The sequence below is a fragment of the Podarcis muralis genome, chromosome 9, assembly GCF_964188315.1.
Source record: "Podarcis muralis chromosome 9, rPodMur119.hap1.1, whole genome shotgun sequence".
Taxonomy (NCBI): domain Eukaryota; kingdom Metazoa; phylum Chordata; class Lepidosauria; order Squamata; family Lacertidae; genus Podarcis; species Podarcis muralis.
The window spans coordinates 51,766,080-51,789,194 of NC_135663.1; the positions used below are offsets into that span (position 1 = coordinate 51,766,080).

Below are 23,115 nucleotides of genomic sequence, written 5' to 3' on the forward strand. Positions count from 1 at the left end.
TTTAGTCGTGTCCGACTCTTCGTGACCCCATGGACCAGAGCACGCCAGGCACTCCTGTCTTCCACTGCCTCCTGCAGTTTGGTCAAATTCATGCTGGTAGCTTCAAGAACACTGTCCAACCATCTCGTCCTCTGTCGTCCCCTTCTCCTTGTGCCCTCCATCTTTCCCAACATCAGGGTCTTTTCCAGAGAGTCTTCTCTTCTCGTGAGGTGGCCAAAGTATTGGAACCTCAGCTTCACGATCTGTCCTTCTAGTGAGCACTCAGGGCTGATTTCCTTAAGAATGGATAGGTTTGATCTTCTTGCAGTCCATGGGACTCTGAAGAGTCTCACCAGCACCATAATTCAAAAGCATCAGTTCTTCTGCAATCAGTCTTCTTTATGGTCCAGCTCTCACTTCCATACATCACTACTGGGAAAACCATAGCTTTAACTATACGGACCTTTGTTGGCAAGGTGATATCTCAGCTTTTAGGAAGCTGTCTAGGTTTGTCATTGCTTTTCTCCCAAGAAGCAGGTGTCTTTTAATTTCGTGACTGCTGTCACCATCTGCAGTGATCATGGAGCATAGAAAGTAAAATCTCTCACAGCCTCCATTTCTTCCCCTTCTATTTGCCAGGAGGTGATGGGACCAGTGGCCATGATCTTCGTTTTTTGATGTTGAGCTTCAGACCATATTTTGCGCTTTCCTCTTTCACCCTCAATAAAAGGTTCTTTAATTCCTCCTCACTTTCTGCCATCAAGGTTGTGTCATCTGCATATCTGAGGTTGTTGATATTTCTTCCAGCAATCTTAATTCCAGTTTGGGATTCATCCAGCCCAGCCTTTCGCATGATGAATTCTGCATATAAGTTAAATAAGCAGGGAGACAATATCCAGCCTTGTCATACTCCTTTCCCAATTTTGAACCAATCAGTTGTTCCATATCCACTTCTAACTGTAGCTTCCTGTCTCACGTAGAAAACATTATGTCTCTTTAATTATTTCTTCCAAGGGTCATGATACCACTGCTGCTGCAATGAACTGGTGTATTTACTTGCTTGCTCGTTATCCAGAAGCCCAAAGAAAAGTTCACCGTGAACTGGATGATGTTTTTGGTGAGTTTCCCTTTCCCGTGGGTATAAACTTGGACAAGTGTGGGATGCAGGTTTATTTCTAGGTAAATGCTCATAAATATCACATACCTTTTCTAACACCAAGTTGGGGAACCTCAGGCCCACAAATACAGATCCCAGTTTGGATCTTTGCAGCTCCAATGTGGTCAGACCGTGTGCTAGCAGAAAGGAAGACATGCTGACTTACACCCTAAGCCTAAAGCACAGAAATGAATTAGTGGACACAAACTGTTCCCAGCTCCATCAACATATAAAATAGTTGTTAGACCATCAAGTTAAGGATGCATATTTTGCTAGTTATAAATAAGTTGTGTTTCTCTAACCGCCTCTTGTTATCATATCAGGGGACTCGGATCGTAACATCACAATGGACGATTTGAAGCAACTACGGTATCTGGATTGTGCTATTAAAGAAGCTCTTCGCCTTTTCCCTTCTGTTCCATTTTTTGCTCGTACACTGCTTGAGGAATGTTATATTAGTAAGTAGTCCAAGAGGCTTGATGGCTTGATGTGCTGTGGCTGTAAGCTCAGTGTTGGGTGGCTCTACAAGAAAAAAACTTTCATGACTATCTGTTCTTTGGCAGGAGGATTTCGGATACCAAAAGGGGTTGAGGCCATCATTATGGCCTATGTACTGCATAGAGACCCTGATGTCTTCCCAGAGCCCGAGGAATTCAGACCTGAGCGATTTTTCCCTGAGAACGCAGCTGGGAGGCACCCATATGCATATGTGCCTTTCTCTGCTGGGCCTAGGAACTGTGTTGGTACGTACAAGAATAAATAAAGAATAAAAAAGAGAGCAAAAAAGGATAAAAAAGAGTAAAAACATCAACTCTCAACACCCTTAATGAACCACAGTTCGCAGGATTCTTTGGGGAAGCCATGACTGTTAGCAATATTGTAGTGTTTTAAATGTATAGTGCAGATGTACCTAGAACTAAAGGTTATTTGTACACCATTTATCCATCCCTCCAGTTTTTCACTCAATCCTACCAGTGGCTGTAAGTCCACCACCATCTGTATAACTATAAAAGTGTTTAAGAATTTAAAAATGAACCTGAGAACCTGACCTCTGTGTCACATGGCTCATACTGAATAATAATAAATATGTATTATCGCTCTGGTTAATTGTATCTTGTCATTGCTTTCCAACCCCTCTGCAGGTCAGCGCTTTGCACAGATGGAAGAAAAGGCCATTTTAGCCACCATTCTACGGCGCTTTCGTGTTGAAAGTACGCAGCAACGCGATCAACTCGGCACTGTAGGAGAACTGATTCTTCGTCCAAATAAAGGCATCTGGATTCAGTTGAAAAACAGATCGTCTTCTGGCTCTTAAAACAAGAAACTTCAGGGAAATTCCTTACCACACCACATTAGGACTTTTTTTTATTGGGTAAAAACTGTTGGTTTTCAGTGCAGGACATTTCAGACTGCCCAATGCTACTAGGACTTCTTTCTTAACCAAACCTGTGTTTTTGCTTTTTAAAAGCCAGCAGCTGCAATCCAAAATCTGATGCTTGTTCAATTGATGGGATATTGCAAATGGGTATGGGATTTGTAGGCTTCAATCTGGGTTGCCACTATATGACTTTTCTTAATCCTAAAAAACAACAAAAAACTGTGTTTTAATTTTTAAAACTCCTGTATTTTGAAATGTATGCACATAAGAAATATTGATAATATATATAATATATTTTAATGATGTATGAATATAATAAAAGACCTTGGAAGTAGAGATTAGACATGAGCATCACAGCAATCTCAGGGCCACCTGTCCTGGATCCAGGGCGAATTAGCACCACCTAGTGCATGAAGACAGGAACTATAGTTGCTTCACAGGAACATTTAACAAGCCACCCGCGTCACAGAGCTCTCATTGCGCTTTTCTGTGTGAAGGGCTGCATTTGCCATTTTACTTCTGACTTTTATAGGCATCATATTCCTATGTGTCTTCACAGGCCGCTGATAATGATTTGACGGACTTGATCACTATGTTTGCTTGATCTGGTTTGGCAAACCATGAAATAATTGTGAATAATACCACACTGCAATTTGGGGGAGAAATTTGGAATGGATCTAAAGAGAGTGCTTCCTGTTTTGGGGCAGAATACAATCCCAGCAAATTCAGGTGGTACAATTATCGCTGTTTTGGAGCTATTGCAAAAGAAAACCCCCAAAGATCAGGCTTTTTGCAATAAGAAAATGACAGGAAAATGCACTAGGAAGTCTGGGTTAACACTTGCTTGCTTGTTGTTGTTTAGCCGTTTAGTCGTGTCCGATTCTTTGTGACCGCATGGACCAGAGCATGCCAGGCACTCCTGTCTTCCACTGCCACTTGCTTGATACAATTGTTGTATCTCCCCACAACAAATCAGGATGCATTCTCATTATGTCTCTGAATCTCTTTGTGGACAAATTCAAGATGAATTCTCACTATCTCATCTAATCTCTCTGCAAACAAATCAGGATCAATCCTCACTAAAGAGGTCCTCTGGAAGCGACCTCAGTGTCATCCAACACTATGTTGACTGGGATTTGAGAAGCCATCTTTTGTCTGCTCTGTGCTTGATTGCTTTGGATAAAGGAGTGGCAGTATGCAATCAAGAGAAAGTTCTGCAGATTATATTTTTTAATCCTCTCACTTTAATGGAGGTAAGTCAATATTTTTGGTTTAGTTTTAAATGTTGAGAAAGTGAGGTAGAGATTGCAAATCATCCATTAAATGGATTCTAAAACATGGTGTGTGTATCCAAGAGTTCCCAGCACTGAGCACACTCCGCTTGCTTCTTGGAGCTAGGGTGAATATTACAACTTGTCCCAACTGTTTATGTAAGTAGACATTCCTAAATTATGCATTCCTATGAAACCTTTGGACAGATGAGTTTTCCTAACTATGATCACAATAGCATGGCTGTGTTTTCTTTCACTGGGCCTGATTCTGTGCGTAGCAGTGGCCCGGAACATGGAAATTTAATAGATGAAGCTTTCTCTTGATCTTTATGTGAGCAAAAGCGTCACCTGCAGTGATTTCTTTTTCTGGCATGAAGATAAAGGCTACCTCCAGACTGTTGCTATTTTATGGAAAGGATTCAAGTGTGTACCAGAAATTCAGGTTTGTGCAGTTATGTGAATTAAGGAGCTCTTGTCGCAGTGGACTAAAATATCTGTGTTCATGTGGGCGTGGGCGTGCAAGGAGAAGCAATACAAGTGGATGTGGTTGCGCTGTATCGCAAATCTTCTGCCTGAGCACCAATGTAGGGTAATGAAGGGATTCAAGGGCTTCTGTCACCTGGCTATCAGCCATGTGAATAATGAAGAGCTGTACCTTAGTGGGAGAGCATCCGCGCTGCATGCATGACATCCCAGGTTCAATGTCTATCATCCCCAGATAAGCCTGGGAAATATTCCTGCCTGAAACTCTGGTGTGTTGCTGCCAGTCAGTGTAGACAATATTGACCTAGATGGAACAGTATCCTGACTTGGTGCAAGGCAGTTTTTTTGACATGTTGTGATGAAAACATGAAGATAAAGCAAGAATTCTTTCTGAAACTCAAGTCCATTTATAGAATCATAGAGTTGAAAGGGACTCCAAGGGTCATCAAGTGCAACTCCCTGCAATGGAGGAATCTCAGCTAAAGCATTCATCAAGAGAAATCTGTAGGGAAGTGGATGAGAAGAAGAGTTTGGATTGGATATCCCACTTTATCACTACCCAAAGGAGTCTCAAAGCGGCTGACATTCTCCTTTCCCTTCCTCCCCCACAACAAACACTCTGTGAGGTGAGTGGGGCTGAGAGACTTCAGAGAAGTGTGACTGGCCCAAGGTCACCCAGCAGCTGCATGTGGAGGAGGGGAGACGCGAACCCGGTTCCCCAGATTACGAGTACACTGCTCTTAACCACTACACCACACTGGCTCACACTGGAGAAGATGTATACTTTTCACTCTTTTATTCATACATTTCAGAACCTTTGGACATGGTGCACATTAAGTGAGGCTGCCTGTGGATTTCTTTGCTCCTTGGCTGCCCCAGGCCACAGTGCAGAGTTAAAAGCTACTATGGAAACCATGCAGGTCAAGACTTCTCCAGTTCTATATAGTGGTACTTAATTCGTTCTGGAGGTCCGTTTTTAACCTGAAACTGTTCTTAACCTGAAGCACCACTTTAGCTAATGGGGCCTCCTGCTGCTGCCGCGCCTCCGGAGCACAATTTCTGTTCTCACCCTGAAGCAAAGTTCTTAACCTGAAGCACTATTTCTGGGTTAGTGGAGTCTGTAACCTGAAGCGTATGTAACCTGAAGCGTATGCCCAGCACCCTGCATTAAAGCAGCTGGAGCCCCTGGAATAGGGGACCTGGGGAGGCCCAAACTTAATAGCATCTGATCATGAAAAACAAAACATTGCTGTCTCCTTTTTCTACTCAACGAAAGTAGAACATTGCTGAAATTTTAGCATCGATACAGAAATGGTTTATAAATTTATAACCTCGAATAAATTTTCTTTTCAAAAAAGTTGGCAAGAGGCCCGTTTGGAGGAGGCTCAGCCCGTATGTAAATCTGGCACTGTCTCTGGTGGTTGTTATTGTTGTTGTTGTTAAAATTTGTATACCGCCATACATCCATACATCTCAGGGTGGTTCGCAACCTGATCACCTGCTGAGCAGAGCCGCCTAGGTTGGTGGTCAGCCTTGGCTCCCGGTGGAGCAACGGCCATAGTTTATAAACTATGTGCTGTATGAAGTACTTTCTTTTGTTTCTCCAAAATCCTGCATCATTCAGCTTCCGTTGATGTGCTCTAGTGCTGCATAGGAAGAAGAAGAAGGTTTTCTCTAGGTCCACTTTCCGCCAGGTCTGGCCCTGGCCTGATTTCATACCCTTTCCTCCTGTTGCTCGCCTTTTCTCTTAAGCTAACAAGCCCCCAGGGCAGACACCATTTTTCCCAGAGAGGGGTTACTCCATCCCCTTGACAATTTGGCTCCACCCCTCCCCCAAGTCTTCACTGTTTAAGAGAGATGGAGGCGATGCCTTCGCTCTCCCAGTCCTCCCCCTCCCCGGACTCCGCCTCGCCTTACCTTGGAGCCTCTTCTCCAAGCAACTCGCTTCCCTGGAGCCGAGGGAGGCCATCCCTGCTCGGCTGCTCTCGCCAAGGATGGCTCCGGAGGGCGATCGACTCTTTTCCTGGGCGGCTGCGGCGCTCGCCCTGCTCTTGGCTGTCTGGGTCGCCCGCTTCCTGCTGGACCAGTGTTGGAAATACGTGGAGCTGAAGCCCATCCCGGGGCTCAGTCCCTGGTACCCGCTGCTGGGCAACGCGCTGCTCTTTGAACGCGATGGGGAAGGTAAAACGCAGGCAGGCAGGCAGGCAGGCAGGCAGGCAGGCAGGCAGGCAGGCAGGCAGGCAGGCAGGCAGGCAGGCAGAGAAAGCGCGCACGGAGTTTTCCCAGGCAGCTGGGGCGAAAGAAATCGAATAGGCTACTTATTAGGTTTTGGCAATCTTCACCTGCCCACTGTGACACATTCTGGAAAGGTACAAATAGGAGGCATTGCGAAATAGCCTCCCTGCGCCTCCTCCAAACGCATCTTCTCCCTGGAGGTGGCTGAAATTCTGCCTTTCCATGTATCTCTTAATTTCAGTAAGGTGAGATGCCCCGTCTCCGCTCGGAAACGCACCTTAACCATTTCCATGTATGCAATATCGGGATGATTTTGATGTAGCGATCCCTCTTTTTTTTTTTTTACTGCAGATGTGTGAGTAATTTTCCTTTAATATTCTCTGAACTACTCTTATATTCCACATTGCACTTTTGAAAGAGCTTTTTCCTCATCCCGCCGGTGCAAGAAAGTCCGGACTCCAGATCAGCTGAGAATATTGATTCAAGGGTGTGATTTTGTGTGTGCAGTATAATTTGGGAAGAATTGGAAATTCATAAATAGGGTGGTAGGTAATTTCTGTATATACCCTGCTTCTCTAGAAGCAACGTCATCATCATCATCATCATCCAGATGCTAGATGTCCAGAGTTGGATAACAGAAAGTAGCAAGTTTTCCCCACTGGGAAATGCACATTTTATTTCCTCCTCTTCACAGAATTGTAGATTTGGAAGCGACCCAAGGGCCACCTAGTCCAACACCCCTGTAATGTAAGAATCACAGGTATGATTTATAGATTTACTGCAGCGTGCAATTTACAGTGGCACCTCAGGTTAAGTACTTAATTCGTTCTGGAGGTCCGTACTTAACCTGAAACTGTTCTTAACCTGAAGCACCACTTTAGCTAATGGGGCCTCCTGCTGCCACCACGCTGCCAGAGCACGATTTCCGTTCTCATCCTGAAGCAAAGTTCTTAACCTGAAGCACTATTTCTGGGTTAGCGAAGTCTGTAACCTAAAGCATATGTAACCTGAAGCGTATGTAACCTGAGGTACCACTGTATTGCTAAAATCCAGCGCACCCATCCTTATAATTATCATCATCATTATTATCAGTTTATTATCCCATAGGGTAGCAGTGTTATGCTATAGCAGAAAACAAAAATGGAAAAAGTCCCGTGATACATGATTAAAGACTTCGCAGTTTTTTTTTGAAGGGATACTGTAATATTTGTAGATAAGATTTCAAAACATTAAAGGAAGGGAATCAATTTATTTATGGGATTTGTTTCAGATGCCAAAATGCCTGGGGATTTGCTCCAAAGTAGACATAGCTTGGCTTGCAACCGTGAGCTTGCAGAAGCTCTTCTGCCGTAGGAATTTAATGAATAATAAAACAAACGCCTTCAACACGGCAAGTCGGTGGGGCTTACTTTGGAGTAGAGCCATTTAGGTTTCCACTGTGAGCCCATTCAGGCACTAGCACTCTCTTAAGCTCCGCCTCGGACTCCCTCCCCGCCCGGCTTTTTCGCTCTCCTCCTCCCTCGAGCCAACACGTCAGCTTTCCTTCAGCAGCTCGTCTTCACCATCCCTCGCCCAGCTCAGAAATGACGCCTCCACGTTAGGCTCTGCCTGGTTGACCTGCTCGTCAGAAAGCGTCTCCCCGGGAACCTCTCAGGGTTCCTCCCCACCCCCCACCCCACCGCGTTTGCCGCCTCTGCTCCGCTGCTCCGCTGCTCCGCTTTGTCCTCGAGAAAGGAAGACGCCAACTGAAATATACTCGGAGTCGAGAGTACGGTAGATTCCCTGCTCTTTATTCAGCTCATAGCGGTGAGGAGGAATGGAAGTTCCCCCAGAATGTCTGCTTTATATACATTATTTACACAATGGGCCCCACGTGATTGGCTAATTCCGGGATTCACCTGTAGGCCAATCTGGTTGCGGATTTACTTCCACCTGGAGCTGGACTGGGTGGCTCCTGTGGACCAATCAGACTGCTGCATTCTGGACCCTATTCTAGGACCACTCAGACTGCTGCTTTCTGAAACCTATTGTTTTAGGACCAATCAGACTGCTGCATTCTGAATCCTACTGTTCTAGGACCAATCAGACTGCTGCCTTTTGGATCCTATTCAACTCAGTACATAACACCAACCAAGCCCACTCCCCTCTCTATGAAGGGCTTTGCTTGGCTCACAGCTGCGAGCTAGCAGCCTTTTCCTTTCTCGGGGAAGAGGGGCGCGGTAGCGACTCGGAGGCAGCAAACACCGCATTTCAGCGCTGCGCTGCAGGTGCTCCATTATGGAAACCCTTGCAGCTCCGCCCTCTTGTGCCTTGGGAGCAGGGCGAAGCTGTAACAGTGCCATTTTCAAAACCGAGGCCCCACCCCCGAAGTGGCTTGCCTCATGGAGAGGCCGGCCAAGGGCAGCAGGTTGGAGCTGCTCCACCTGCCTTCAATGGGGAATCATTGCCTCACCTTGCTCGGCCAGGGCAAGGCTGGCTCGCAATGGAATGGGAAGCAGCGCTGGATTGAGGGCTGTTCCCTTGCACAGGGCACTGAGCCGAGGGGACGCGAAATAATAATAATAGTATATTTATATGGGTACGCAACTAAGGTGGGGGCGTCAAATGTTGTCCTTGCTCAGGGCGCCATAGTACCAAAGTCCGCGCCTGCTGGAAGGCTCTCCTTGGTCAGGAGAGCCCTTCAGGGTGAAGGGCTAAGCAGACAGGTGCAGTGTCCAGAGTTCGTTCATTAAAATGTGCCTTAATACCAACGTAGTAATAATACCATACACAGAAATAATATCACAAATCAGCAGTACCATCAGTCCGCACAACCTCAGAGTCACCAAAACAATCACAGCAAAGGTATTTCTTTCTAATCTTTGCTGCTAGTGCGAGAAGAGTCGCAAAGCTGTTACTATCACTCCAAAGAAATGGCGTTTTCCCCCTCCAAACCTCAGTGTTCCTACTTCCACATGTTATATTCAGAAATCTCTCTTGAATCAGTATATAAAGGGCAGGTTAACAATTACACCTGATAGTGGCCACAGGTACAGAATTTGCCTTCATAATAGAAGAAGAAGAGTTTGGATTTGATATCCCGCCTTTCACTCACTTTAAGGAGTCTCAAAGCGGCTAACAATCTCCTTTCCCTTCCTCCCCCACAACAAACACTCTGTGAGGTGAGTAGGACTGAGAGACTTCAGAGAAGTGTTACTAGCTCAAAGTCACCCAGCAGCTGCATGTGGAGGAGCGGAGACGCAAACCCGGTTCCTCAGATTACGAGACTACCGCTCTTAACCACTACACCACACTGGCTATAGACCTTGTTATAGCACAAGGGTTGGCAAGGTTTACCTCACCTGGGCTGGTTCACTCCAGTGGAGATCCCTCCGTGGGCTGGATCGTGTGTGTGTGTGTGTGAGCGCACGCACGCCTGCTATTTCCGGTGTCTGCATCTGTGCAGATATGATTTCTGGCGTCTACGCATGCGCAGAGGCAATTTCCACACCACGTTGCACAAACCTTCATGATAGGAATGTATTTGCTTAGGTGCAGATGTTTCTTCTATCATGGCTACATTGACTGACCAGTTAGATAGACTTTCATTAGAAGTATATATAGCAGGACTTCTTTGTGCCTCACCTTCTGTACTTAAATCACTTAGGACCAAGGCTGTCTGTTCAGGACATATCTATTGCTTCTTGATCCATCTGCTTTACAGTTACTTCTGGCTCCCTTTCTCCAATTATATGGTCACAATAATCAAATATGGATTATTTTGTATGCAATGTCAGAGTGGGGCACACTACCCATCAATCACGCAGTGCCCCAACCACAAAAGAGCCTCATTTTATATGGTCAAATTGATTTCTAAGCAAATCTGAATATGCTCTTAGATGAGAATGGCTGAGCATGCTGTATAAATTAGAACTTTATGTGAAAGTGGGAGATTGGAATCAGCTCCTTGTCTCTCTCAATCTGAATTTGGGAAGAGGGTTCTCTTAGTGTGTGGCTGTTGATCTTAGCTTAGAGTACATGATATGAGAACAAGTAGCGTAGAGGTGGTGTCATTGAATTCCTCAATTTCAAACTGGATACATGTTTTCCCAGCTTTCTTTCAGCAAATGATAAATTCCATGGAACCCTTCCGGAATGTCCCACTGATGCAACTTTGGATAGGACCACATCCCATTGTGCTCTTATATCACCCAGAAACTGTAGAGGTGAGGTTGTCATTCTTAGACTTTACTGCATGGCTGGGGAGCTCCCCAGCAGCACTACCAAAACCCACCTCCCCCTGAGTATAATCTGCCAAACAGTGCATGCCTGGAGAGGATGGTGAATAGGACCAAAGTGTCAGCCAAAAATGGGGGTGGGAGAGTAGAGCTGCCCATTCCCTTTCACACACTGGTGCACTCTTATGAATATTTACTCAAAAATAGGTCTCATTGTGTCTAATGGGGCTTGCTCACTTTCTTGGGAGCAAGCTCCATTAGATTCATTGGAACTTATTTCTGTATAGACTCAGATGGGATTGCAGTCTAAAGACTCCTGGGAATAAGTCCTGTGGAAGCCGCTAGGGCTTAATTTCTAAGAAATATAAAGAAAGGTGCCAGATCAGATTTGGGATCCTTCTGAAAAATACTACTGCAATCCAAGAACATGAGAGAGAGAGAAATAGTTTTTCCAATGTGTGCACTCAAGAAAACCTTGCACTTCATTTTGTAGGATGAGCATGAAGATTATGCTTAATGCAGATATTCTGTCTGAAGATCTTAGCTGAGTGCTATTCATCAACAGTGTAGAGATGGTGTTTTTCAAAAAGCAAATGCCATAATATCTGCTCTGATTTATTTATTTTAAAACCGGGCGAAGCCCCCCCACCTTTGGCAGGATTTTGACAAGTGCAGCTGTTTTAATGCAAATTACTGGATCCTGTTAAAAGGGACTGAAATCACTTGCAACTGCCAGCTGCATGGAATAGGTCTAGGGTTGCTGCCACTTATGCTGGACAAAGAGCTTTAAAGCAGATGGTCCTCCAGATGTTTTTGGATCCTCCTCCCTCCCTACCTGACCATAGGCCATGTTGAATGGAGCTGATGGGAGTTGGGGTCAACAGCGTCTGGAAGGCTACAGGTTCTCTCCACTCCCGATTTAAATGATGCAGTGCAGCAAAAGGAAGAGCAGCCACATTTGCTCTCCCATTCCCATCATCAGTCCCTCCCCACCTCATTTTCTTTGAAGCACAGCTGATACCCTCCTAGCCACAGCAAGCAAAGGCGGTAGATTGAAGCAGATGGGCTGAATGGGTGGGAGCAAGACATATGGCTGCTTTGTTCCTTGGAATTCTAGACTTCAGCCCTATAATCCACATTCTGGAATACATGAAGAAATAATAAAGAGGGGGTACGTGTGTCGAGAGCCGTTCCTTGAAGAGGGGTTCACAGCAGCCCTCATGGGTGGGCGGGCAGATCTCCAGCACTTGCAAGAGTGAGACAGAAGAGAAAATTCCAGCAGGACAAGTTCCTTCTTCAACACAGCTATTAAAAGTGCTGGAGTTCTGCCATATTTTGCAACTAGCCAACCTACTTACAGACTAGGATCTCCTGGCAGAAGGAAGGGCCCTCAGGCAGGCTGGAATCAAGCCCCTTTTGCTTAATAGCACAGTCATTAACCTGCTAAAACTGGTCTTACAAATAAAGGTGGACATGGTGACAGGGAAACAGAGTTGACACAGGGAAAGAAGCATCTGACAATCATGTTGGAGACAGATTGTGTTGCTGTCTGAAGCTCCCAATGGAGGCAGGCCTTCCACTTGGAAAATGACACGATGCCCCTGGCTGCCTGTCATGCAGCAGGAGCCAGGAGCAGATGCCAAATGTCGTTTTCAGTGCAACATGCACCTTTCTGAGAATCTCAACTGCTTTTGCAATTATCAAAGAACATTTGAAAGCACATGAGTAATTCCCGGTATACACTAGATGGTGAATGAGCTGAGCCAAGTTCAGGTGACCTGGGATGTCCTTTTGACCTCCACACATTGATTGAGCTATCAGAACAGATGTGTGCATGAGCTGTGCACTCACAGGTCCTCACATCCTTACTCTGTAGTCTAAAAAGAAAATGAATGAAAACACAAGTTGTAGAAGGGAGCCCTATGACGGACAGGCTCTGGGTCTGCCTCCTGGTGACCCAGCAACCAGTGGGAGCTAGTGAGTCCATCAGCCAATCAGGAGAAAGAGTGTAGGATTCAAGTTAGATTCATAGAAAGGCAAAGTCAAGAAGTTACATTTTTGCTTGCTTCTGTTGTCAGGTAGTGTTGAGGAGCTCTAAGCATCTTGCAAAACCCTTTGTCTACACGTTTTTGCATCCTTGGCTGGGCACAGGACTCCTAACGAGGTAAATGGACCCAGAACATAAGTGGGAATTGTACCCTTTTGTCCTACCCTTTGGAAAACAATGTAGCTGGTATGTTCAGAGCTGGTTGGGTTATCAGTCCTGCCACACATGTATAATGAATGTGTGAAGGAGGAAGTGGGACTGGGGTTACAGGCCACACCCATGTAAGCCCACTGACCACACAACACCTGCACATGTCCTATTGAGTGTGTGGACTTTGGAGGTGGGCTGGTGGATGTAGTCTTGCTCAATTCTCAAGAAAAGTACTGAAGAGCTGATTGGTGCTGACTTCAGGACCTGCTTTTAGCAGAGGTCAGCTGCTCTCAGTGGCGTAGCGTGGGTTGTCAGCACCCGGGGCAAGGCAAGTAATTTGCACCCCCTAACCCGTGGATTTGCGCCCCCTAACCTGTGGATTTGCCCTAACCCCAGATGTTGCGCCTGGTACGGCCGGCCCCCCTGCACCCCCCACGCTACGCCACTGGCTGCTGTCTATGGAGTTCTCCACTGGTTGGTTGTAGTGGGCTTTGAAGGCAGCACCAAGCAGCTGATTGATACTGACTTTAAGGCTCTAGATGGTTTATTTGCAGCCACATCACACAGATGGTATCATGTATCTTTGCATAGCTCAGTTGGTTAGAGCAGTGTTTCCCAACCTTGGGCCTCCAGCTGCTTTTGAACTACAATTCCCATTATCCCTGACCACTGGTCTTGCTAGCTATGGATGATGGGAGTTGTAGTCCAAAAACAGCTGGAGGCCCAAGGTTGGGAAACACTGGGTTAGAGCACAGTGTTGATAACACCAAGGTCTCATGTTTGATCCCTATATGGGACAGCCTCATATTCCTGGATTGCAGGGAGCTGGACTAGATGATCCTCAGGGTCCCTTCCAGCTCTACAATTCTATGATTTGATGTGAGGGCAAAAATGAAATGCCCTAATGGCCAAAACCTCACCCCTGTACTAACATAAAACTAGTTGGGGGAATCTGCAGTGAGCTGGAAGTTTTCAGCTGGTAGCTGGAGCAGGAAAGAGATAATAGTTTATGAAGAAAAAGCCTTAGGAGGTGACCACTCATTGTTGATTAATCCAGAATTGGCATTGAGATCCATGAGATTTGAGAAGTGGTGTATTGCTTGAACATCACCATACTAATGACCTCAGTCTTTATGTGGTCAATCATCCTTTTATGTAGCCTAGGCAAGGGGGCACCAGCAGGTTCAGGGAAACCCCCAGGTTTCCAGTGCCAAATCTTTATTGCAGGGATGGGGAGACAACGTGGAAAGAAACCAGTAAAAAACACATTGGAGACTGAACATGATCAGTGACTATGGGCTGTTGACTGTTAGAGAAAAAAAATGGTCAGTTGGGGGTGAGGAAGAAGGGAGTGTCTGGAAACCTGAACAGGAGCACTGCACACTGCCATGTTTTGTTCCAGGTCCTGCTTGAAGGCATTGATGTTTCAGTCTTTGTTTTGCAGCACTGGAGGCAAATGGCGGTCCCGAAGGAAAATGTTAACACCCACCTTCCATTTTACCATCTTAGAAGATTTCCTCGAAGTGATGAATGAACAAGCCAATGTCCTTGTTCAGAAACTTGAAAAACATGTGGACAAGGAGCCGTTCGATTGCACTTTATACATTACTCTGTGTGCCCTTGATGTAATCTGTGGTAAATGCAGTTGCTGCTGTCAAAGTGTTGCAGTAAATGAGGTTTAAACATCCCTGCTCATTTGTTGGACGAATGGACATTTTTGTGAGATCTGACCAGAAGAGTTGTTCTCCTTGTAACAATTTATCTAAATTAGACACATGCCATTTTTAAAATAACGTGAATCGCTTGTTGTTCATTTAAATTCTGTCAACACTGAGCTTGATGGGCCCTCTGCTCCGATTAGGTCCCATTCGTGCTTTCTAGGAGAACGGGTCTTCATTTGATTTCTCTCTCTCTTCTGTTCCTAGAAACAGCTATGGGCAAGAACATAGGAGCACAGCACAATAAGGATTCCGAATATGTCCAAGCTGTCTACAGGTAGTTGTTAGTGGGATGACACATTCCAGTAGCAAGGATTTCAAACCTGTGGCCTGTCAGTGGTCAGGGATGCTGATAGTTGGAGTCTCAACAGCATCTGGAGGGCCACAGGTTTCCATCTCTGAAGCAGAGCCTTGATCCGCAGTGTCTTACTGGGGTGGGGTGGGGGGTTTTACATGGAAAAAAGGCCCTTTCCCTTCCACCATGCAGATATAATAATAATATTAATACTACCACCACCACCACCACTTCTACTAATAATAACAACAACAATTTTGTATTTATACCCTACCCATCTGGCTGGGTTTCCCCAGCCACTGTGGGCGGCTCCCAGCAGAATATGAATATGAATAGCAATAAAAGATCAAACATTAAAAACTTCACTAAACAGGGCTGTCTTCAGATGTCTTCTGAAAGTCAGTTGTTTATTTCCTTGACATCTGATGGGAGGGCATTCCACAGGGCGGGCGCCGCTACTGAGAAGGCCCTCTGCCTGGTTCCCTGTAACCTCACTTCTCGCAGTGAGGGAACTGCCAGAAGGCCCTCGGAGCTGGACCTCAGTGTCCGGGCAGAACGATGGGGGTGGAGATGCTCCTTCTGTCTTTAACCTGAACTTGACTGTCTGCATGAAAAACTTGCAAAGGCCTGCTTTGTACAATCTTCCCCCCCCTCCTTTTGGAGGTGGATTGCACGAATGATTGAATTGAATTGAATGGGTTGAATGATTATGTAGAAGCCCCATCCACACTGGAGGTGACCTGCACAGTGGAGGGCCTGAAAACGGCTCAAGCTGTACGTTCTGAGCTGGGGCTCTGTGTATCTATTTCACATGTATACCATATTTCTCTTTACATGTCTTTCATGACACTAATTTGCTCAGATTAGTAGCAATACATCTGGGCTCTTTCCTGTACTTTTTGCATTTTCTTAGGGATATACCCAGCTTTGTTGCTTGTTACCCTAGGATGAGTGTTCTGATTCAACAAAGACAGAAGTCTCCCTGGCTCTGGCCTGACCTTCTGTACCTCATGTTCCAGGATGGAAAAGAACATTACAGGAGTCTGAAGATACTTCACAGCTTTACTGATAATGTAAGCCGCTGAATATTCTATTTCATAGGTACAGATACCAAAAGGTATTCACAATTGTGACCCTCCCAGACTTTGGAGCCCTGCTCACAGCATGTCAGGCTGGGCAAAAGTTTGCTCTCTCCACTCCCAGCCTTTGTGTCTTTAGGGAAAACATCTAATGACAGCTTGAGGGTGTTTTTTCCTGAACTCGCTTACAAGGCTTCTGAAATCTGGATCCCCACATTATCAGTGTTCCAGATTGCAAAGAGTGTTGTGTATTCAGGCAATTTGCTCCCAAGCTCCCTTCACACGTTTGCATTCAACGAAGGAAGGTTAGCTTAGAGACATTGGGGGGCAGGACCAAAGTGACACCCATTTTCTTCTAACCCCTTGGCTCCTGAATGTCCAGGATGACATGCCATGAAGAGCACTATTTTCTGGAGTTTATGTGATTCCATCCATCCATCCATCACAGCTATATTTTTCCCTGTGGTAACAGTGTGCATGTGGCAATTCCCATTTTATCTTCACCACATCTGCAAGGCAGGCTGTGCTACCAGAGAATGACTCAACCTTCAGGCTACCTATTGGGGTTCATGGCTGAGTTGAGATTCAAACTCAAGCTTCAGTTCAACACTATCCACTGTGCCTCACCAGCAACAGTTTGTTATTGCCAAGACATCAAATGCATCTTCACAACTGGGTATACGGACCTTGCTAGGTTCAGGGGACAACAGAGATAGCTAGTCATGTTATTTGGTACTTCAGTGAGTGCACACACTGGATCCTGCAATCTGAGAAATGAATGGCTTCCCCCCCCTTTTTATTATCTAAGGTTATTGCAGAAAAAGCTCAAGAACTAAAAAACCAGGAGCAACATAGAAGCAATGCTGTCAGCAATGGTGAACAAAGCAGGCACAAAGTCAGGAGAGCTTTTCTCGATATGCTTCTGAATGCCACAGATGATGATGGGAAGAAGTTGAGCTACCTGGACATCCGAGAGGAAGTGGATACATTCATGTTTGAGGTATAGAATGCCCAGTACAAGAGTGCTAAGGAAAAAGCACACTAAGAACTCTGGCTACTATAAGTTTCAGTAGTGGGAGTGGTTCCTACTCGAGGACAAGAGTGCTGGCATAGCATGGTGGTTAAGGATGCTATCCTGTACCCATATATCTGGGAGTAAACCCCATTGAACTCAATGGTGTTTACTTCCAAATAGAGAGGTGTAAGTGTTAAGAGGCTGTTCTACAAGTCAAGAAATCTCTGGCTATAGGCAAATGTCTACACATGGGACCTGCCATAGCATACGGTACTTCAGCTTAGTGCTGAAAAAAAGGACCTAGGCTTGGTTGGAGCTTGTTAAAAGAAAATAATTGTAAATAATTGTTTCAGATATGTGTTTGATAATTTAACACATGTAAAACTTTGCTGTAGAAAATATGTATCTGAAGCTGCCCTTAGCTAGATGGTAAGCTTGCATTTGCCGTACCCGATTAGTTTGGTATTCTCTTTCAGTGGAGCCTAAATAAATTCTCAGTGATGCATCTTATTTCATTAACAATACATGGGCATGAAATAAATCATTGCCTGATCTTAATTTGCTTTAATAAAGAAAACAAAGAACTACTTGCACACAAACAGCTGCCAGACAAATTGCTTAACGGTAGTTCGTGAGTATAATTAAAACCTGACTTGATTCACCGATAACTTTGTTGTGTGTGTTTGCCCTCTGGTGGTTATAGCGGTACTGAGGCATGGTTGTTTATTTATTAATCATTTAATTCCATTTATGAATTCCTTTCTTTTTAAATATCTCAGTAGAGCTTTAACAATACAAAGGATTTAAGAATACTGTTTTAAGTATAAAACAGTTCCAAATCCAGATATAGATGGGGATAAAAAAAATCCCCACTTAAAATGCTTGTTGAGAAAGGAAGGTCTTCGGTGGGCACCAAAGAGGCAAGAGGGATCTATCGGCCTGCTGTCTAGTGGAGGCAGTTCCAAAGGAACTCTTGTTTTCAATTGACTGAGATATGGGAAGTGGGGGCCAGTTACAATGCAATGAGCAAAAACAAAGGAAAGCATGTTTTTATACAAGAGATTGTTTTTCTATGAAATATGCAATTGTTTTATACATGGCACATTTGGGATTGTGTGAAACCAGGAAAGGTGGGATAAAAATAAAATAATATCACATGTCACATGTCATATATCATATAAAATAAAATGAAGGTACCTAAAAGCCAAGCTTCAGTGTATATGTCTCTTTTGTATTTAGATAGATGTGTTAACCAGCCTACCAAGATCTTTTCAGATATGAGAGTGACTCAGGAATGACAGTTTGTCTTTAGCACATGGAAAGTGACCAGGCCTGGAAGAAACCCTAGGACAGTGTTTCCCAACCGGTGTTCCGCGGCACACTAGTGTGCCGCGGAACGTTGCCTGGTGTGCCGTGGGAGGGAGGCGGGCGAGTCGGGCGGCGAGAGGCGGGGCGGTGGCGGCGAGGAGAGGCCGCCCAGCGCGGGGCTCTCGCCGTCTGGCTGCCTGCGTGGCGCTGACGTCATGGGGCTGTAACGTCGAAAGAAACCCGGGAATCCAGGCTGCGGACAGCCAAACTTCGCCTTTTCTCTATGGCCAGCTTTCATCCTATCATATGCTAATACGTCTACGGTTGAAGCTGCGGAAGGGCGGAAGTTCCTGCAGGGAAGAACCGTCCGGTGAGCCCCGCGATCTTGGGAAGCTGAGTTCCCCCCTCGAGAACCGCCCCTCTCCCGCCGCCCTTCTTCTTCTCCGCTACCCGCGTATGGTCCCGCCGCGTAGCATCCTCTCGGCGCCCAGAGCCCGGGGGGCTTCCTGCTTGCCATGGCGAGCGGCAGCAGCCTGGCGGCGGTAGCTGGCCTCGCAAAAGCTCCCGCCGCTGGAGGCCCCTTTGCGCCCGCCGGCTGCCTGTCGGCCGCCTGCTCCTGGGAGTGCCAGGCGGACCTGGCGGGAGTCCTGCGCCTCGTCCCGGAGGGGGAAACCGACCCCTGGGACCCCCGCTGAACGGGTGAGGAAGGCGCCCGAGACTGGGGGGGGGATACACACGCCCCAGGTCGCGGGCCTTCCTGTTCTCTGGAAGGAGCCCCGGGAGCCGTGGGAAGGAGGTGAGGGGCAGCCGAGACGGGGCCTCGAGGGGCTTGGCGGGGGGCTGCCCCTCTTCCAGACACCCTCCAACCCCCCAGAATGACCGCCAAATGCTGAACAAGCATCAAACAACCACAGAGGCTTCCGCGTCGTGACTCAGCGGGCAGTGTAGGTGTGTTTTTGCACGAAAAGGATCCCAGGCACATCAGTTCCCGGCGTCGATCCCTGCCTTGGAAACCTTGGAGAGCTCCTGCCCTCCAAGTGCAGACCCGCCGCTGTCAACTTTTTCCACATTGAACCCAAACACATTGCACTTGGGGGACCAGCTTCTTAAATCTTTGGCCATATAGTTTGCACGGTTGCACTTGGCACTGCGACCCAATTTGGATCAATTGGAAGACCAGTGGGTGTAGCAGCAGCCTGGCAAGAATAGGCTCTTGTCCTCATTCCACTTTTTCAATCCACCCTTCCCCCTCTGGGGTAGCTTTACTTGCTCTAGAACAGTGGTTCCCAACCTTTTTTTGGGCCATGCCCCACCTAAACATCTCTAAAATCCTGCCCCCCCATGACATATAATTCTTATTATTCAAAAAGTGAATAAGTAAAAAGTGACCTTTCCCCATCTGGCATGGTGGTGTGCCTCAAGATTTTTTTCATGAAACAAGTGTGCCTTTGCCCAAAAAAGGTTGGGAAACACTGCCCTAGGACATGGTTTTCCTTAATTTTCCCCCAAACACTTACAAGACTTACTCTTGTGTATGTGGCTGGTGCCTTCAAATTTTGGATATGTGCTAAGAAAAACTGCTGTGAGTTTCAGAGGGTGTGAAATACTTTGTTTAGGCTTTGAATTGGGACATCATTGTAATGGATGAGGATCCTATTTTTCTGATAAACATTAGGCCTCTTTCATTTTTTCCTTCAAGGGTCATGATACTTCCGCTTCTGCCATGAAGTGGTGTATTTACTTGCTAGCAAGTCATCCAGAAGCCCAAAGAAAAGTTCACCATGAACTTGATGAGGTTTTTGGTAAGTTTCTTTTTCTTTTCTGTGAGTATAAACCTGGGTAAGTATGGTGTGCAGGAATACTTCTGGGTACTCATGAATCTTATATTGATCCTTTTAATGCAGAGATGGAGAACCTCTTGTAGAACATTGAGGCTTAACTGCATAAAATATTTTGTGGAGATTTCCGTTTGCAGAGAATTGTAGCAAATTGCCTGTTGCTTAAGAGCAATGTGTTGATTTGTATTTACAATGTATTTTGTAACAGGTTTAAAGACAGCTTGCAGTGAAACTTTGAAACACTTTGTTGGTGTGGAAAGCTCTTTTATTTATACTCTGTACAAGGCCAGATCAGAGAATTCTGCTCATATAAGTCCAGTACCTTTGGCCCAGCCTGAGTCCCAGTTTGGCCCATGAAGCTGTTTTCACCAAATCATACCCACTTGCCCCTCCATGTCTAACAGGAAACATTTAAATAATAATCTCTATAGGTGGGGTCTACTCTGGCTTGGCATATTTCTCAAAGGCTCCCAAATAACATTCTGCAGATACAGTCAATGATGCTTAGCATCCTTTCCCTTCACCAGACAATGATGCTCTGCTGGTTTAGCTCTCTTAAGAGGGACCACCTATAAAAGGATTGCAGCTAGTCTCATACCCAAAACAAAAGAGACTGAAGGTAGTTATTTAGTTAGTTACTTTGCTGGCAGAGTGGGGCTATGAGTGCTTGGAAGCTCTGTCCTTTAGTAGCCTCAGCAGCTGGCACCTCCTGCTGACAAAACACTGTTCTGGAGTCAGGAAGCTGGCCTAATGCTTTTTATGCTTTATCTCAACCTCTGGCTTAGGAAGGCATGCTGACTTGCATCCTAAGCCTAACCATAGAAATGAATTATGGCAGTGACTGAACTAGTCCCTCAAATGTCCCCTGTTCCACCATCCTTTAAAAATAGGCATCCGAACTTCAAAGTTAGGATGCATGTTTTGCTGGTAATCAATAACACATGTTTCTCTAACCGCCTCTTGTTATCTTATCAGGGGACTCGGATCGTAACATCACAATGGACGATTTGAAGCAACTACGGTATCTGGATTGTGCTGTTAAAGAAGCTCTTCGCCTTTTCCCTTCTGTCCCATTTTTTGGCCGTACATTGAGTGAGGAATGTTATATTAGTAAGTATTTCAAGCGGGTTTATTTATTTATTTACGTTATTTATTAAATTTGTATACCACCCTATACCCTGTAGATCTCAGGGAAGATTCACAGCATAAAACTACAAAATAAAAAATACACAATGAAAACGAAAACAACCCAATAATCCGCCCCTCCTTCCACAACACATTTTAAAGGGGCATCTGATGTCAATCAGCCAAAGGGCTGGTTAAAGAGGAACGTTTTTGCCTTGTGCCTTAAGATGTATAATGAAGGCGCCAGCTGAATCTCCTTGGGGAGAGCATTCCACAAATTTGGAGCCATCGCAGTTTGATGCCTTGATGTACTGTGGCTATAAGCTTAGTGCTAGCATGGCTGGTTTTACAAGGAGAAGTTTTCACGACTATCCATTGTTCTTTGGCAGGAGGATTCAGGATACCCAAAGGAACGGATGTCATAATTGGGTCTTTCATGCTGCACAGAGACCATGTTGTCTTCCCAGAGCCTGAGGAATTCAGACCTGAGCGATTTTTCCCTGAGAACGCAGCTGGGCGGCACCCGTATGCATATGTGCCTTTCTCTGCTGGGCCAAGGAACTGTATTGGTATGTGTGAGAGTCAAAAGTCTGTATCTCTTTAGAACTCCAGAGCACAGTATGCTTCTATCACTGATCTTTCAAAACAACTCTCAGCATCCTTAACAAATCATAGTCCCCAGAATTCTTTAGGAAACCCATGGATGTTAGTTTTATAATGGACAGTGCAAACACACCTAAGTCTAAAGGTCATTTCTGCACCAATACTATGAGCCCCTGCCTTCCACTTTTCCCACTTTTCCATTCCTTCCATTGGCTTGCCCCTCCCCACATACTGTTTGTTTGGGTGGATTTGATTATACATCTGTATAGAAAAATGCTTAAGTGTTTAAGAATTTAAAATTGAGTTTTGGGGACCTGACCACAGTGTGATGTGTTGAATAACAATAAATATGCACTACTGCTATGGTTAATTGCATCTTGTAATTGCTTTTTAACTCCTCTGCAGGTCAGCGCTTTGCAAAGATGGAAGAAATGGCGATTCTAGCTACCATCCTGCGGCACTTCTCTATTGAAAGTACACAGCGACGTGATCAACTCTGCCCTGTAGGAGAACTGATTCTTCGTCCAAACAAGGGCATCTGGATTCAGTTGAAAAGGAGATCGACTTCCTGCTCTTAAAATAAGAAACCTCAGGGAAATTCCTTACCACACTGCATTAGGACTACTTCAGTAAAAACTATCGATTTTCATAGCAGGACTTTTCAGAGTGCCTGATGCGACTATGACTTCTTTTTTAAACTGCCCAGGGTGGCTGGGAAAGCCCAGTCAGATGCGCATGGTACAAATAATAAAATTGTTATTATTACTAACCAAGGTGGTGGTGTTTCTTTTTGAAAGCAAACAGCTGCAATCCAGGTTTGCCTTTCCCTTCTCAAGAGGGAGACTTCAAGACTTCAGGAGTGAGAGAGGCTGCTTTGTGCTTTGTGCTTCTGGGATTTCCAGAATTGGAATCCTGTTCTTAGCATGTAGTGGAAGTCTGCCTTTAGAGAGATTTTTTTAAAAAAATAATTTGGGAACCCCTCTGTCCTGATGGAGAGAAATTTGGAATGGATCTAAATCATCAGGGTGCTGCCAGACTGTCTGCATTTTGAATTGGAATTCAATCTCATACCAGCAAATTCATGTTCAACAATTAAAGCTGATTTGGAGCTCTTGTAAAACAGGCCTGCGTCCTCAAAATATATATTTTTTTACAACAAGGAAAGTGAAAGCACACTGGAAAGCCTGGAATAACACTTGATTGACCCAATATTGTCTT

The 23,115-nt window shown here is 45.4% G+C and overlaps 2 protein-coding genes across 3 annotated transcripts in view; both read left to right on the forward strand.

The window, feature by feature from the left end:
- LOC114604282 (cytochrome P450 4V2-like) overlaps positions 1-2,847 on the forward strand; it is a 7,617-nt gene extending 4,770 nt beyond the window's left edge. Inside the window, exons 7-10 of the mRNA XM_077934604.1 lie at positions 943-1,096; positions 1,459-1,593; positions 1,699-1,878; positions 2,278-2,847. Coding sequence (XP_077790730.1) covers positions 943-1,096; positions 1,459-1,593; positions 1,699-1,878; positions 2,278-2,450 — 642 coding nt within the window. The 3' untranslated portion in view covers positions 2,451-2,847. The remainder of the gene's footprint in view (positions 1-942; positions 1,097-1,458; positions 1,594-1,698; positions 1,879-2,277) is intronic.
- A 3,343-nt stretch (positions 2,848-6,190) lies between these two features.
- Positions 6,191-22,666, forward strand: LOC114604284 (cytochrome P450 4V2-like). 2 transcript variants are annotated; one of them, XM_077934275.1, is made up of 11 exons: positions 6,191-6,475; positions 10,595-10,707; positions 12,798-12,883; positions 14,361-14,551; positions 14,842-14,911; positions 15,876-16,002; positions 16,817-17,008; positions 20,031-20,133; positions 21,145-21,279; positions 21,684-21,863; positions 22,303-22,666. In XM_077934275.1, the coding sequence occupies exons 1-11, from the start codon at positions 6,262-6,264 to the stop codon at positions 22,473-22,475; spliced, it is 1,584 nt and encodes a 527-aa protein (XP_077790401.1). In that variant the 5' UTR covers positions 6,191-6,261; the 3' UTR covers positions 22,476-22,666. The 2 variants fall into 2 exon arrangements, with proteins under 2 accessions (XP_077790401.1, XP_028600103.2); XM_028744270.2 differs by having other exon boundaries at positions 6,191-6,448.
- The last annotated feature ends 449 nt before the right edge of the window (positions 22,667-23,115 follow it).

Bases quoted from the DNA above. Each gene is read 5' to 3' on its own strand.
- LOC114604284 (XM_077934275.1), top strand. From the start codon at position 6,262: ATGGCTCCGGAGGGCGATCGACTCTTTTCCTGGGCGGCTGCGGCGCTC. The intron at 12,884-14,360 runs GTAAATGGACCC...TTTGTTTTGCAG, and splicing joins GGCACAGGACTCCTAACGAG to CACTGGAGGCAAATGGCGGT. The intron at 21,280-21,683 runs GTAAGTATTTCA...GTTCTTTGGCAG, and splicing joins GAGTGAGGAATGTTATATTA to GAGGATTCAGGATACCCAAA.